This window comes from Macaca mulatta, chromosome 2, assembly GCF_049350105.2.
Source record: "Macaca mulatta isolate MMU2019108-1 chromosome 2, T2T-MMU8v2.0, whole genome shotgun sequence".
Lineage (NCBI taxonomy): Eukaryota > Metazoa > Chordata > Mammalia > Primates > Cercopithecidae > Macaca > Macaca mulatta.
The window spans coordinates 35,418,972-35,435,002 of NC_133407.1; the positions used below are offsets into that span (position 1 = coordinate 35,418,972).

Here is a 16,031-nt window from a genome sequence, read left to right on the forward strand (position 1 = left end):
AACAAAATAGTTATTTTATGCCGAGGGCAAAAAAAGAAAAAACCAACAAAATGATGGTTTCAGAGGACGAGAACATTTATTCTAAAACCATCTTATTAATTAAATTTTGCCTCAAAGCAATTCCCATTGTAACACGGCTCTGACATAGTCATTTCATTTGCCTTTATATTGACAGTTGGTCAATTAGTATTATTGAGTGCCCAATAGTTCATAAGTCCCTGAGAGTCAAATAATACAATTATGAAGGCCATAAGAAGACAGACAGGTTAAACACAGTCTTCCCTGTGATGCTGGTGAACAGCCATGTACTTACTGATGGATCTCAGACTCTTATGGTCAGAGGCACATTTAGTGCTTTCATAGACTGTGATCTACTAAGGATCACAATTTTTTTTTCCTGTAAGTGTTCATCATCATAGATTCTGTGTTACGCTGTCCAAGGATTCATTGCTCCCCGCTCTTGGAAATTTGTTTGACATCACTCAGCTAGCAACTCCTTTGGGAATTATTTTGGCAGAAGAGAGTCACCTTTGCCTTATCCATGGTCATACTCCCTACCAGGAGCAGACTGCATCTAATGACTGGCTAATAAAAAAGGCCTGACTTCTCACCTCAATTCAAGACAACTCTGAAAGGCCCTCCCATCTTTAGAACTTGTAACAGGGTCAGCTGAGGTCTTCAACAATATTGCATTACAAATCAACTTCTCCCTCTGTCCAACCTTGGTTATTTCTCTACCCGCTACTGGTGTTAATCCTGAGTGCTCTCCTTAATAAACTTCCTACATGCAAATATCTATCTGGGAGTCTGCTTTTCAAAAATCCTAACCTGCTCCACTTATGGAACTTTCTAACTGTTCATTAGAACAGTTCATTAGAGGTTGAGCACTTGACATATAGGGAAAGAAGTACAACAAGAGAACACAAGTGATTCAGTCAGTAAGTCCTACAAATCATGGAAAATTATTGACACTCTTCACTCTTATATAAAGACTTCCCAATGTTTTTTCAAATATCACTTTTGATGTTACTATGATATGATTTGGCTGTGTCCCTACACAAATCTCATCTTGAATTGTAGCTCCCATAATCCCCAAATGTCGTGAAAGGTACCTGGTGGGAAGCAATTGAATCATGGAGGAGGACTTTTCCCATGCTATTCTTGTGATAGTGAATAAGTCTCGTGAAATCTGATGGTTTTATAAAGGGCAGTTTCCCTGCACACACTCTCTTGCCTGCTGCCATATAAAATGTGCCTTTGCTTCTCCCTCACCTTCCACCATGATTGTGAGGCCTCCCCAGCCATGTGGAACTTTGAGTCCATTAAATTTATTTTTCTTTATAAATTACCGAGTCTTAGGTATTTCTTCACAGCAGTATGAAAGTGGACTAATACATACTATATCCATATTTTTATCCCAGATGACCCTTATGTCTTTGCAAAGACCTTATTGAGTGCAAAGATCAAGGGTCCACAGAACATTCTAAAACAGGTTTCATCTGAGTTGAGGATCTTTTACACTCCATTTCATGGTGTTCAGGTTTTTCAAGACTCTACATTTATGACTTTGAATACTTCTCCTCCCCTTATAACTCAATGATCAAAGTGGAAGTGAGGGTGATGATTGAGATAGAAGTATAAACCATTTAATTCAACTTGGATTAAGTTTGAGTTGAGATGTATTCAATTCAAGCAGTCTTTTTCTGGTTTTCAAAGAAAATTTTGTTGATGTTGCCATTCTCACTTGAAAAGCTAAAAGGAACCCAGAGGCGGTACCACAGAAAAAATTAGGGTTTAGGTCAGAAAGTGGGTTTATCCAACCAGTGTAACATGGTATAGGTAGATTAGAGAATCAGCCATTATCAGGAAGGTCTAAGGCTATTGCTGAAATACTTCCAAGCACCAGTCCAAGGGTGAAACAAGGAAGGAGACAGAACAAGGACCCAGGCAGATAGCTGAGAAAATAATGCATTCAACAGAATCAGACATCTGGCACAATTTAAGAAATGTGGTTCAGAACTTTGCCTGTGAATGGTATGTAGGTGCTGGAGCTTCCTTTCTCAGATTGCCTGGTGCACACAGCAGGGATTAATGTATCAACTTCATGTATGCCCTGGACTGGAAAACCTTCCAATTTTTATTTCCTTTTTCTTGCACCCATTTCCTCAAAATCTTACCCATTAAAATGGACAGTGTGGACTGGCAGGTGGAGAATGTGATGGCAAAGAGAAGGCTGCAAATTCGCTTGAATGTCTAATCCTAATCACATAAGCATTTATTATTCTCACATTTTTTTTTTTTTTTTTTTAGACAGAGTCTCACTCTATTGCCCAGGCTGGAGTGCAGTGGTGTGATCTCAGCTCACTGCAACCTCAGCCTCCCGAGTTCAAGTGATTCTCTTGCCCCAGCCTCCCAGGTAGCTGGGATTACAGGTGCCCACCACCAAGCCTGGCTAATTTTTGTATTTTTAGTAGATTCGGGGTTTCACCACGTTGGCTAGGCTGGTCTCAAACTCCTGACCTCAAGTGATCTGCCCACCTCAGCTTCCCAAAGTGCTGGGATTACAGGCGTGAGCCACCATGCCCAGCCTATTTGCACATGTTACCTACCACCAGAAGAAGCAACAGCTCTCCCATATACCACATTCCAGGGCATCCGATGATCACATAAGAACACACTCCTCCTGCCACAGGTAAGCGCAATGTACCCGGAAATGGGTTGTGGGTAAACCGTTGTTCTCCCTCTGCCATTAGGATAGGAATGTCATGACAGGTAGCTCTGCCCCCAAATCTTGCAAAATCTCAATGTGCACCTCAAGTTTGTATTGCTTTAGCCCATGATGGAACTGACAGGTTGGGGAAAATGGAAAGCAAAGTTCCATCAGTCTGGATTGTATTTTGTAGTGTCCCCAATGAGATCATAGCTGGAGAGGCAAGGGTGTAACTCACTAAAAATGTAAGGCTTATGGCCAAAGTTGATGACTAATAATACAGAATTATAGGTTTGGGCTTTTTGTTTTCTTAAAAAACTCTGTCAGGTTTGGAAAGGGACCTCCAATCCTAGTTTTGAGATGCCACGGGTAATGTCCAATTTGTCTTAAGGTGTGACTAAAATTTTTCTTTGTTGTTGTTGTTGTTGTTTTTGTTTGTTTGTTTCGTTTTGAGATGGAGTCTTGCTCTGTAGCCCAGACTGGAGTGCAGTGGCACAATCTCGGCTTACTGCAACCTTCACCTTCTGGGTTCAAGTGATTCTCCTGCCTCAGTCTCCCAGGTAGCTGGGACTACAGGCATGTGCCACCATGCCTGGCTAATTTTTTTTTGTATTTTTAGTAGAGATGGGGTTTCACCATGCTGGCCAGGCTGGTCTTGAACTCCTGACCTCAAGTGATCTGCCTACCTCGGCCTCCCAAAGTGCTGGGATTACAGACGTAAGCCACCATGCCCAGCCTAAAATTTTTCAAAATAAACTTGCTCTTGCTTTTCTTCTTTAATTTAAAAATACCTCTATAGGCTACATGAGAGTTTTTGAAAAAGTAGCCATATTTGGCATGGAAATAGGCCTTAAATATGTCAATACCTGTATTTCCTTCCAGATTTCAGTCCTACAACTTTGGACTCCCAACAGATTAAGAATCGCTGGTCTAAGGTTTCTAAAGTCAGGGTAGATCCCTTTCCCAATGACAGCCACAAAGCCAACGCTGTATCATACCCTATCTAAAGAAAAGATAAAAGTAAACTGGCAGGGCACAGTGGCTCACGCCTGTAATCTCAGCACTTTGGGAGGCTGAGGCAGGTGGATTACGAGGTCAGGAGTTCGAGACCAGCCTAACCAACATGGTGAAACCCTGTCTCTACTAAAAATACAAAAATTAGCCAGGTGTGGTGGCGCATGCCTGTAATCCCAGCTACTCAGGAGGCTGAGGCAGGAGAATTGCTTGAACTCAGGAGGCGGGCTTTGCAGTGAGCCAAGATCGTGCCACTGCACTCCAGCCTGGGTGACAGAGAAAAACTCCGTCCAAAAAAATAATAATAATGATAAAAGTAAACTGAAAACAAGAATAGAAATGTGTACTAACATGCTCTGTGACCTTGATCAACAGCTTTCCCCACTCTTGACCTTGGTGTCCTAACTTAAATGGGGAAACTGTGATCTCTCTCAGCTCAAAAATTATATGACATTATTTACATACCAAACCTGCCCTACGCTTCCTGGAAACTTTACTATTTATGAGTGTGGCTCCTCCTTCCTTTCAATCCCTTAATTAAATAGCTTCCCCTCTACAGGCTTTTGAAGTGGTAGCAGTTCCTCCTAACTCCTGCCAGAAACAGCTGTCCTCAACATGAGAGCTGCACCCGTCCTCGTGGCCAGGGCAGCAAGCCTTAGCCTTGGCTTCTTGTTTCTGCTTTTTTTCTGGCTAGACCGAGGTGTACTAGCCAAGGAGTTGAAGTTTGTGACTTTGGTAAGTAGACTTTTCTCACTGCTTTTTCCTTAAAACTGTGTTCCCAGCAAAGTCTGATAAGGCAAGCGTCAGGTTTCATCTTACCCTTGGATTGTTTCCCGGAGACTAGCCTCTGTTCAAACTCAGAAAGTGAATCATCAAGTTTTGCAAGTTCCTCTTAATGAAGACCTAACATGTCTTAACAAAAAGGTAGATTTTTTTTGGTCGCTGGTTTTTTAGGGGTTGCTTTTTATTTGCTTTTGCTGATGTTATTTATTTCCTTACAACTGCCTTGAATTCAGATTCCTTTTGACGGCCACACCAGTCCAGAAGAAGCCACAGCTGGCGCTGTTTATGTACCAAGAGCTGGCTTTATTCGATTTAATGATTATTTGTTTGCAAGCCAAAAAACAGTCACTTTCTGAATTAAGTAGTCCTTTTACCTTTGTTTATCAGGATATTAGAACAAATATTTGTAAACAGCCTTGAAGCATAAAAGTGAATCTAAATTTGGAATTTTAGGATGACTTTCTGATATATAGATTTAGTTGACGATTAAAATCACTGGTACATGTGACCAGTTATGAAAAAAGGTGGGGGGGTGGCTGATGCATAACGTCAGGAAAAGAAAATATACTGTTGACATTGAAAATAGATGGAAAGAGGGTTTGCAAAGTGAAGGGGATTCATCATGTTACTTAAGAGTCTGATTTTCTGTTTCTGTATCTTTTTTTCCTTCTGTTTCACTCTTTCTCTGCCTCTAAGCTGCTTCTTGTCTTTCCTCTCTCGTTTTCTTTCTCTTCCTACATTTTTTTATTTGAGATAGTGAAAGTGGGCTGATAAGTAGTAAATTTTCTTTCTGTCAAGTGTACTCACGGAGCTAGTCTGAGATCTCCCTGTAAGGTTTGCTGGATTAGCTTGACTCTGAATCAGCAGGTGGTTCCCTTGCTTTTCCTCTGTGATCCCAGAAAAATAAATCTTCCTCAATTCTGAAAAGCTGTTCTTGGCAGAAAGAGGAGGAAACTGTCCTTGGCTCTTGTTCTCAGACTAACTGAAGTGCCTGTGTCCCATGAAATGCTAGTTTGACAAGTTGTTAACAGGTGTGGATGGGGAAAAAATCAGTTTCAATAGTCAAGTTAGCTTTGGGACTAGAACTGGGTTAAACTGTGTTTAAAAGGTCTCTTTAATGCAATAATCCTCAGTCTTTAACATGCTAATACACACTGTGGCTTTCAAGGAAAACATCTGGCGTTTTCCAAACGGTGTTTTTGAAATTTTGATTACGGCATTCACCTCCCTCTTTTTTTCCCCAATGTCCTGTAGAAAACACTGAGAGAACTGACATTTTTAACTTTATATGGAAAGAATAGTGACTATGGTGAATCTGGATGTACACATCAACCAGCTTCAAAAACTATCACCCATGCAATCTCATTTCATCTACATACCCACTCATTTCCCACACACACCCACTTGAGTTTTTAAAGTTATTTCATGCATCATATTATTTCATCCAGAAATAGAAAAATGTCATTTTAAAGCAACCTCTCTCCCCTAACCCAGAGAAAACCCACAAGTTCAGCTGATCCAAAACAGAAAAATTCCATCTCATTTCACTAGTGTTTTACAAAGAAAGGGATGATGAGTTACAAGTATACACTCTTCTCATTCTTCATGGTTGACTTTCTTCATGCAGAATTCTTAATCAAGTAATACAATATTCTTGGTTTTTCCGTTTTTCTTTTCTTTTTTTTCTTTGAGACGGAGTCTCACTCTGTCGCCCAGGCTGGAGTGTAGCGGCGTGATCTCAGCTCACTGCAACCTCCACCTCCCGGGTTCAAGTGATTCTCCAGTGTCAGCCTTCTGAGTAGCTGGGGTTACAGGCGTGCGCCACCATGCCTGGCTAATTTTTGTATTTTTAGTAAAGACAGGGTTTCACCATGTTGGCTAGGCTGGTCTTGAACTCTTGACCTCAGGTGATCCACCCGCCTCGGCCTCCCAAAGGGCTGGGATTACAGGTGTGAGCAACTGCGCCTGGCATAATATGATATTCTTGATGGAAGTAGCCTCCAAATTCTAAGCACATAATCTATACACTGGAATGGGTAACTTCCACATTATAGACATGAAGGACCTCCGAGCTACTAGGGAAGGTGAGGCTAGAGGATCACTTGAGCACGGGAGTATGAGGCCATATTGAGCTAGGATCACACCATTGCACTCCAGCCTGGACAACAGGGAAAAACCCTGTCTCTTGGGTTGGCTTATAAAAAGATGTACCAGAGGCTGGGTGCAACTCACACCCGTAATCCCAGCACTTTGGAAAACCGAAACAGGAGGATTGCTTGAGGCCAGGAGTTCAAGACCAGCCTGGTTAACATAGTAAGACCTCATCTCTGCCAAAAAGGAAATGATAATAATAATAAGAAGGATCAGAAAAAACTCTCCACTGAAAAGCGAAAATCAGGTCTCCTGCCTCAGTTCACAAACAGCCTTACATACAATCTCTCTCCCTTGCTGTATGGCTCCTAATTACTACAGCCAAGGAACAGCCAAGCTGTCTGGAGAACACAGGTTTTTCAAAGACCTTTGCCAGCAACAGCACCATGCGCTGAGAGTTGGTACTCAGCCAGCTCAGTTCAGTTTGCTTACATGAGTTTCTCCCCAGTTTTATGCCAATGAATTTCACAAATTTTCAGGGTTCTTTTGGCCAAGACAATTCAGCCAACCAGGTAATTCCTGTGGGTGCTTCTAAGTGTCCTAAATCCAAAGGAATAATTAATTATTCCTCTCAGCCAAGGAAATAAAAATAGGGAGAGATGATTAGAAATTAACAGAGGTATGTCTTGAAGGAGAGTGCTGTTTCCCATTGCTCAATAGGTAGTGCTTATTTGCTCTATATGCTGCAAATTATTGCCAGCAGGAAAAGAAATATATGTGGTAGCTAAGCAAAATGTCTGAATAATATAATAACAACAAAAATAATTATAACAAATATGATAATAAATCCCATATATCAAATGCATCCTGTGTGCTCGGTATTACACTGATGGCTTTACATATATTACACATTTAATTTTCATGATGCTCCTGGATGAGAAATACTGCTTTTTGTGTTTTACACAAAGGGAAATTGAGGCATGTGGAATGTGAAGTTAAATCATTTCCCAAGGTCACCCAGCAGGACCTTGACAAAGCAGGAGTTTGAACCCAGGTCTAACCAACTGAAAACCCAGATATATCATACATCTGATGTATCATACATCTCCTACACAACATAATGCACAGTTTTTACAGCTGCCCTTTTTTGCAGGCCTCTGTGTTCGTCCTGATCTCTGGATCAAAGTCTTATTAGTCTTGTCCTGATTTCTTCACGGGGAGCACAGAACATATTCTCATGCTGATTCCTTTCACGGTCAGCCAGCTTTCCTTCTAACCTCTGAAATGACACTCATTTACATTACTCAATTATTTCCGCCCAAACGATTTTATTTTAATTTTCTTTACCAATGGATTTATTTCTTAGGTCCTAAAAGAAGAAAATAAAATAGGCTTCTACTCATAGTTATCTTTGCGCATCAAGAGATTTTCACAACTTGGAGTATACCCTAATAAAATAAGAAGAATAATTTAATGTCAGGAGATAAGGTTCCTTTTAGGACTTCTAGTATCATCCCAAAGTTTTATGATGTGTCTTGAATTTCAAACCTGAAAGGAGAACATGATAGTTTATAAGACTTCAATCCAGTCCAGAAGCAGACTCACTGTTCTAGAAACAAAGGCACAAATTAATAGAGACTGCTACAATTTGAATGTTTGTCCCCTCCAAAACTCATGTTGAAACTGAATCCCAATGTAACAGCATTAAGAGGTGGCGCCTTTAAGAGGTGATAGGGCCATGAGGGCTCTACTCTCCTGATGGATTAATGGATTAACAGATTAATGGATTAATAGGTTATTACACAAGTGGGTGAGTTATCATGTCAGTGAGTCTGTTATAAAAACCAGTTTGGCTCTCAGTGTGCCCCTTCTTGTCCTGTCATGCCTTCTGCCATGTTATGACACAGCACAAGGCCCTCACCAGAAGCTGACCAGATGCTGCTGCCTGATCTTGGACTTCCCAACCTCTAGAATTGTGAGCAAAATAAACCTCTTTCCTTTATAAATTTCCCAGTCTCGGGTATTCTGTTAGAGCAACAGAAAATGGGCTAAGACAGAGGGGAAAGACAAGAAGAGGAAAGAAAGGGGGGAAAAAGCACACATAGCACACCTTGCTGATAAATAAGGATGACAATCTAAAACCCTCATGAAATGAGAAGACTGGAAACAAATCCATAATGTACTGGAAACAAATCCATAATGTACCTGGAAGAACTAGACCCAATTCAAGATTCACCTATTCATCAAAACAGGCCTTTTTTGCATGTTACTATGTTCCAGACACTGTTTTGGGGTTATAGCAGTGCGTGTGACAGCAAAGATTCTGCTTTCAAGGAGTTTACTGGGAGAGGGAGGAAGCCAGATTTTTTTTAATTTTAGTAAAAATAAAAAATAAGAAAATATCAGGAATATTTATTTGAAATAAAACAGTGAGATAAGATAGAGATTGAGAAAGAATTATAATGATGGTCAAGGGATGTCTCTCTGGAAAGGTCAAATTTTCAGGACAGACCTCAAATTGGTGAGTGGTATGTATGCTGAGAGAAGAAGCAGACCTGAGACATTCAAAGCAGATAGGACATCAAGAGCAAAGGCACTGAAGCTTGAGCAAATTTAATACGTTGGATGTAACAGCAGGAGGGCCCATGTGGGTAAGCTGAGGACATCAAGGTGACAATATCAAGGTGGGTAGGGGCCAGATCAGGTAAGATCTTGTGAGCCCTTGTAAGGACTTTTAATTTATGCAAAGAGCAATAGAACATGATATAATGTCTAAGAGTGATGAGGATATAAAAGAAACAAGACTAGCCACATACAAGTTGATAATTGTTGGAGCCAGTGGTGGGTTCATGATAAAAATCTCCACTTTTAGGCCGGGCACAGTGGCTCATGCCTGTAATCCCAGTACTTTGGTAGGCCAAGGCGGGTGGATCACCTGAGGTTAGGAGTTTGAGACCAGCCTGGCCAACATGGCGAAACGCTGTCTCCACTAAAAATACAAAAATTAGCCAGGCGTGGTGACAGGTGCCTGTAATCCCAGCTGCTTGGGAGGGTGAGGCAGGAGAATCGTGTGAACCTGGGAGGCAGAGGTTGCAGTGAGCCGAGATCATGCCAGCCTGCACTCCAGCCTGGGCAACAACAGGGAGACTCCATCTCAAAAACAAACAAACAAACAAAATTCCACTTTTGTATATCTTTACACTTTCCACAAGAGAATGTTTAATACAATGAAAGGACATTAGAGGGTTCTAAGCAATTAAGTGACTTCTGATTGACATCTTATAAAAGAACATGTGACTGCTGCAGGGAGAGAGGGACTGGATATAGCCTCGACTGTACTCACCAGGTTCTCCACACCCTAAGCCACATGCCAGATTTCTTTAGCAGATTCAATGGAGCAGGGTCATTCATGGGGGCACCAAACCAAAAGTCCTTTTAAAAACAGTTATCTATGATTTAAAAGGGTGAAGTGATTGTGGTGTGGCAGGGAAACAGTGGGTCAACTATCACGAGAATTAGGAGATCTGGACAGCTACACAATCTCTTTGATCATATAGTTTTCTTACTTGCTCAGTGCAGCAGTAGTGCCAACCTGTCATCACAGGGGGATGTAATACTTAAAAGAGGTAGCAGGGCAAAATTCTACAAACCATGGAGGGTTGTGCAAATGTAAGGAATTATTGTTTTGTTATTTTTATTTTATTTTATTTTATTTTATTTTTTTGAGACAGAGTCTCACTCTGTTGCCAGGCTTCAGTGCAGTGGCGTGATCTCGGCTTACTGCAACCTCTGCCTCCCGGGTTCAAGTGATTCTCCTGCCTCAGCCTCCTGAGTAGCTGGGACTACAGGCACACACCACCACGCCCAGCTAATTTTTGTATTTTTAGTAGAGATGGGGTTTCACCATGTTGGCCAGGCTGGTCTTGATCTCCTGACCTCATGATCCGCCTGCCTCGGCCTCCCAAAGTGCTGGGATTACAGGCGTGAGCCACTGTACCCGGCCAGGAATTGTTATTATCTTGGATGTCTTTCTATTACAATTACCACTACTACTGCAAATAATCCTAATTGCTGGTAAAGTACTTTTAGGTTTTTAAAGGATTTCACAGAGTATGATTGCTGGACTGAGAACAGAGGTAATAACTGGTAGAGCAGCAGTTAAGAAGATTGCTCTACCACAGATTTAAAAGAATGTCTTCGCATAGTCCAAGAACTCCGGCTGAATTTTGAAACTCCAAAAGCTCAAGGAATACCAGCTTCACATTTGGCTAGGGGAGGGGTGTGTGCACACATTTTGATTTCCAGCCCTGGAGGTGGAGAATGGTTTATTAAGTGTTTCTCTAGGACATCCCGTCCAAAGAGTTCACAGCATGTTTCAGCAACTACCTCGGAAACACTTAAAACCCACTGAAATGTAGGGGAGTACGATTATCTCTGAACTATGGGACAGAGTGAGAAAGCTTGCCCAAGTCTCAGGATTATGCTCCAGTTCTCTGCTCTTTAAAACACTCTGCTACGGTGACCACACTTGTTTTTCTCTCTCAGGCCATTCTGCCATTTAGTTGCATAACCTCAGTTCTATTCTTTCAATAACATACGTAGTTCACAGTGCCTTCGGGGTAGTTTCCGTATCAAGGTTTTGGTTTCTTCTGATACAAAACACAGACACACACACACACACCCCTTCCAATCCTGGAGGAAAAGAGTATATTGAGTTAATAAAGAAGCGTTAGATCCCAGATCATTCAGATTTAGCTGGTGGGACTCTGAGGAGTGCGATCACACAGAAATGAACCTCTCACGGGTGGTTAAGTATGCTGGTGTTGGAGGCACAGCCTGTGTTTGAATATCAACCCTACTACTTCTTATATGCTGTGTGAGTTTAGACAGGTCACTTAACTAAGCTAAACTTCCTCATTTGCGAAATGGAAATAATAATAGTAACTGCTTTGTGGAACTGATGAGAAGATTAAATCTGTAAGAAGCACTTAGCACAGTTTCCAGGACAAAGTGAGTGTTCAAAAAATGTTAAGGAGTTACCGTTGTGGTTATAGGTTGGTGGGAAGCAGTGTAAATTATTTTATTACAATGTCTCTCATCTGACTTCTCTTTGGCTCACTCAGTGGCTCTCAACTTGGGGTGATTTTCTGGTCCTATGGCAGAAAATGTGACCTTTTCAATTGTCACAGCTGGGGAATGTTACTGGTATCTGGTGGGTAAAGGCTAGGGATGCTGCTAGACAGTCTACAATGCACAGGACAACCCCCACAACAAAGAATTATCTAGCCCAAAATGTCAACAATGCTGAGGTTGAGAAGCCCTAGAAACTAAAACAGTGTGAGGTTTGTAATTTATTGAAACCATGTAACAACTTTAGTTATTCAAAGACACATTTACCTGGGATATGAAAACTCTAAAATGTACTTCAATTGTGGAAAGAGGCATCAATGATTAACCGTAATCATTTCAGATCATGATCAAGTCACCCCTGAGACTCGTAACTGCAGGTGCTCACAAAAAATATGCAGCTGTCCTTCCTGCCTTCAGGGGATCATTCATGAAAGTAATTTCTCACCTGACCAAAATGATTGCTTCACATTTATTGCATCATTGCCCCTGTTTCTGTAGACTGTTCCACTGAAGTTTTAATTTCTTACTGATTTAAGGGGCCAAAAGATCTGTTTTCTTCAGATATTAGAGACACAAACCAAGCATCTCCCACTTTCTTGGAATTCCTTCTCAAAAATGACTAAAGTCTGAGACTGTTTTCTTATTTAATGTCTGTTGAATTCTGTTTTACAGAATTTCAAAAGAGCAGGTTCTTGGCTTACTTTCCAATGGAACATTTTAGCCAGGTAGTATAAGTACAGGTACAGGTAATCTCAGATAAATCAAGGTGTTATGCAGCCGTCTCTATATTAAAAATATTTGCTGACATCAGTGTAGACTTCATCTTGTAGTTCTTCAGTGTTTTCTTTCTCTATCTTTTGCTCACAAGATAGCTTTGTGTTTGGTTTGATATTCTACTGAGAAAGCATATTAGAATCAAAGCACCAATATTTCAAAAGTCCACACTACTCTTCCCAAAGAGAAATGTGCAATCACAATAACATGACATGGGTACAAATACAGAAATATGTTATTAAAGTATTGAGAATTAGCTTTCCTAACCTCCCCACCTGCAATCTTTTACTCCTCATCTCCAAAAAAATAAACAAATCATTGGCTCAAAATGGTCACAAATTATATGTGGTATTAAAAATCTATTATTTTTATTATATATAAAATGTTGCCAAGTGTGGTGGCTCATGCCTGTAATCCCAGCACTTTGGGAGGCCAAGGCAGGCAGATCACTAGGTCAGGAATTAAAGACCAGCCTGGCCAACATGGTGAAACCCCGTCTCTACTAAAAATACAAAAATTAGCTGGGCGTGGTGGCGTACGCCTGTAATCCCAGCTTCTCCAGAGGCTGAGGCAGGAGAATCGCTTGAAACCGGAAGGTGGAGTCTGCAGGGAGCCGAGATGGTGCCACTGCACTCCAGCCTGGGCGACAGAGTGAGACTCAGTCTCAAAAAAAAAAAAAAAAGTTACACTGGCTGGGTGCGGTGGCTCATGCCTGTCATCCCAGCACTTTGGAAAGCCAAGGTGAGTGGATCACCTGAAGTCAGGAGTTTGAGACCAGCCTGGCCAACATGGTGAAACTCTGTCTCTACTAAAAATACAAAAATTAGCTGGGCATGGTGGCACGTGCCTGTAGTCCCAGCTACTCAAGCGGCTGAGGCGGGAGAATTGCTTGAACCTGGGATTCGCCACTGCACTCCAGCCTGGGCGACAGAGCAAGACTCAGTTTCAAAAAAAAAAAAAAAAATTATACCACTATTACTGTAATCATTAAGGGAAGAATACTTCTCATCAGAGTTTGTCTGCAGTAAAGTACTCTTGTAAGCTTTGTGTTCCTTTCTGCCCTATCTTATGTACAAACTGATTTCCACTGTGTGTCACCTGCCTTCTAATGGCTGATCATCTTGATTCTTACATTACCTGAAACACAGTGAAAGAGTGAGCTTAGAATGGTGATTCTTAACTAGAGATTTACCCAGGGAGATTTTTTAAATCCTGATGTCCTGGCCACATCCCAGACTAATTAAATAAAAATCACTAAAGTTGAAAGCCAGTCCTCAGAATCTTTTAAAACTCATTAGGTGATTACAATGAGAAGCCAAAGTTGAAAACCAATGATTTGGGAGAAAAAAAAAAAAATCTATTATAATGAGCAGAAGCAAAACACCCAAGTGACGTTTATAACATCACTCTCTCACATCTATTTTCAGGTGTTTCGGCATGGAGACCGAAGTCCCATTGACACCTTTCCCACTGACCCCATAAAGGAATCCTCATGGCCACAAGGATTTGGCCAACTCACCCAGGTTGGTTGGACTTTTTGCTAAAGATTGTTGATGAGGCCGAGTGTGGTGGCTCACACTTGTAATCCCAGCACTTTGGGAGGCCGAGGCAGGCGGATCACCTGAGGTCAGGAGTTCGAGACCAGCCTGGCCAACATGGGGAATCCCTCTCTCCACCAAAAATACAAAAATTAGCCAGGCATGGTGGTGGGCACCTGTAATCCCAGCTACTCAGGAGGCTGAGGCAGGAGAATCGCTTGAACCTGGGAGGTGGAGGTTGCAGTGAGCCGAGATTGCACCATTGCACTCCAGCCTGGGCAATTAGAGTAAACTCCATCTCAAAAAAAAAAAAAAAAAATTCTTGATGAGTCTCAAGGGGAAATGTATATAGAATTGTCTGTTTTGGTATTTTTTACCCTTCTGGCTTTATTTAAATGTAAGAGATGTACAGGAACAAAGACTATATGAGCTTAGAAATGCTGAAGAGAGCCAAGTGGTAATTATAAGCCAGACTTTGAATTTCTTAGGCTTCCCATGAGAAAGTGAAAAATAGTCTTGTAATCAATAAGCTGAATCAACAGCATTGAGAAACATGATTTCCCAAAGTGCTGATATCAGAATATGATTTCTGGTCAGCTGGATATATTGGGATTCGACCTTCCTTATAACTGGTCAGTGAAACACAGGGAGCCCTACTTTCTGAAGAACATCTAAGGAGAAGGTGAACTGGGGAGCAAAGCCATCTTTAGTCACTGTTCCAAAGCCCTATTCCCTTTGCTTGTAAGATTGGATGACTCTTCTGTTTGGAGCTACAAGGCCAGGTGCACTGCTTCTGTCCTAACCTGTTTAAATATATTAATTAAGAAAATGTCACAGAATCTTTAGAGTAGAATGTCTCCAAAACTAATGGGTCTTAATCCTGCCACAACATTGGGATTATCTGGAGAGGTTTAAAAAAACATATTGATGTCTGCCTGGGAGGTTCTTATTTAACTGGTCTAGTATGTGTCCTGGGCATTGGGATTTTTAGAAACTCCTTGGTGGTCAGTTCACTCTAATGTGTAGCCAAGGCTGAGAATTACTGCCCTGACTATATTTCATACAGGAGAAAACTCAGACAGGCTATTTGAGACCAGCGTCTTCTGTCTCCCAGGTCAGAGCTCTTCTCACCATAGCCTACATATCTTCTGTCCCTTTGAATGAAAGAGAGGCTACAAAAATTCAGATTTGCTTCTTAATACCTATGGCTCTGTAGAGACTCCTGTTATGTTGCTATGTTTTCCCATTAAGACCAAAAGATTCTTCTAGGCTGCAGGATTTGAGTTCTTCTTCTGAAGAACCTTGATTACCCATCAGATTCTATTAGGGGAGTATTTCTCAAGCTTCCATTGCAAATGAATCACTTGGGAATCTTGTCAAAACGCAGATTCTAATTCAGCAGGTCTGAGGTGGGACCTGCCATTCTGCATGTCTAACGTACTCCCAAGGACAATGGCACAGGTACATGGACCACGTTTGAAGTGACAAGGTTCTAGGGCTCAGATTCCTACCCTTGTCTAGGTACCCTTTTTTGTTGTTGTTGTTGTTGTTGTTGTTGTTGTTGAGATGGAGTCTCACTCTGTCCCCGCAGGATGGAGTGCAGTGGCTCAATCTCAGCTCACTGCAGGCTCTGCCTCCTGGATTCAAGCAATTCTCATGCCTCAGCCTCCCAAGTAGCTGGAACTACAGGAGAGCACCACCACGCCTGGCTAATTTTTTGTATTTTTAGTAAAGATGGCATTTCGCCATGTTGCCCAAGCTGGTCTCAAACTCCTGAGCTCAGGCAATCCACCTGCCTTGGCCTCCCAAAGTGCTGGAATTTCAGGCGTGAGCCATCACACCCAGCCTTGTCTAGGTACTTTTATTCTGCATAATCATAAGATAATGACTGTCTAGATCAGTGTCTAGGTACTTTTTTTTTTTTTTTTTTGAGATGGAGTCTGGCTCTGTTGCCCAGGCTGGAGCGCAGTGGCCGGATCTCAGCTCACTGC

General features: G+C 41.6%; 1 protein-coding gene across 1 annotated transcript in view; it reads left to right on the forward strand.

Annotated features, from left to right (window-relative positions):
* Positions 1-4,231: 4,231 nt before the first annotated feature.
* Positions 4,232-16,031, forward strand: part of ACP3 (acid phosphatase 3) — a 54,735-nt gene continuing 42,935 nt past the window's right edge. Inside the window, exons 1-2 of the mRNA XM_015132139.3 lie at positions 4,232-4,459; positions 13,930-14,025. Coding sequence (XP_014987625.3) covers positions 4,340-4,459; positions 13,930-14,025 — 216 coding nt within the window. The 5' untranslated portion in view covers positions 4,232-4,339. The remainder of the gene's footprint in view (positions 4,460-13,929; positions 14,026-16,031) is intronic.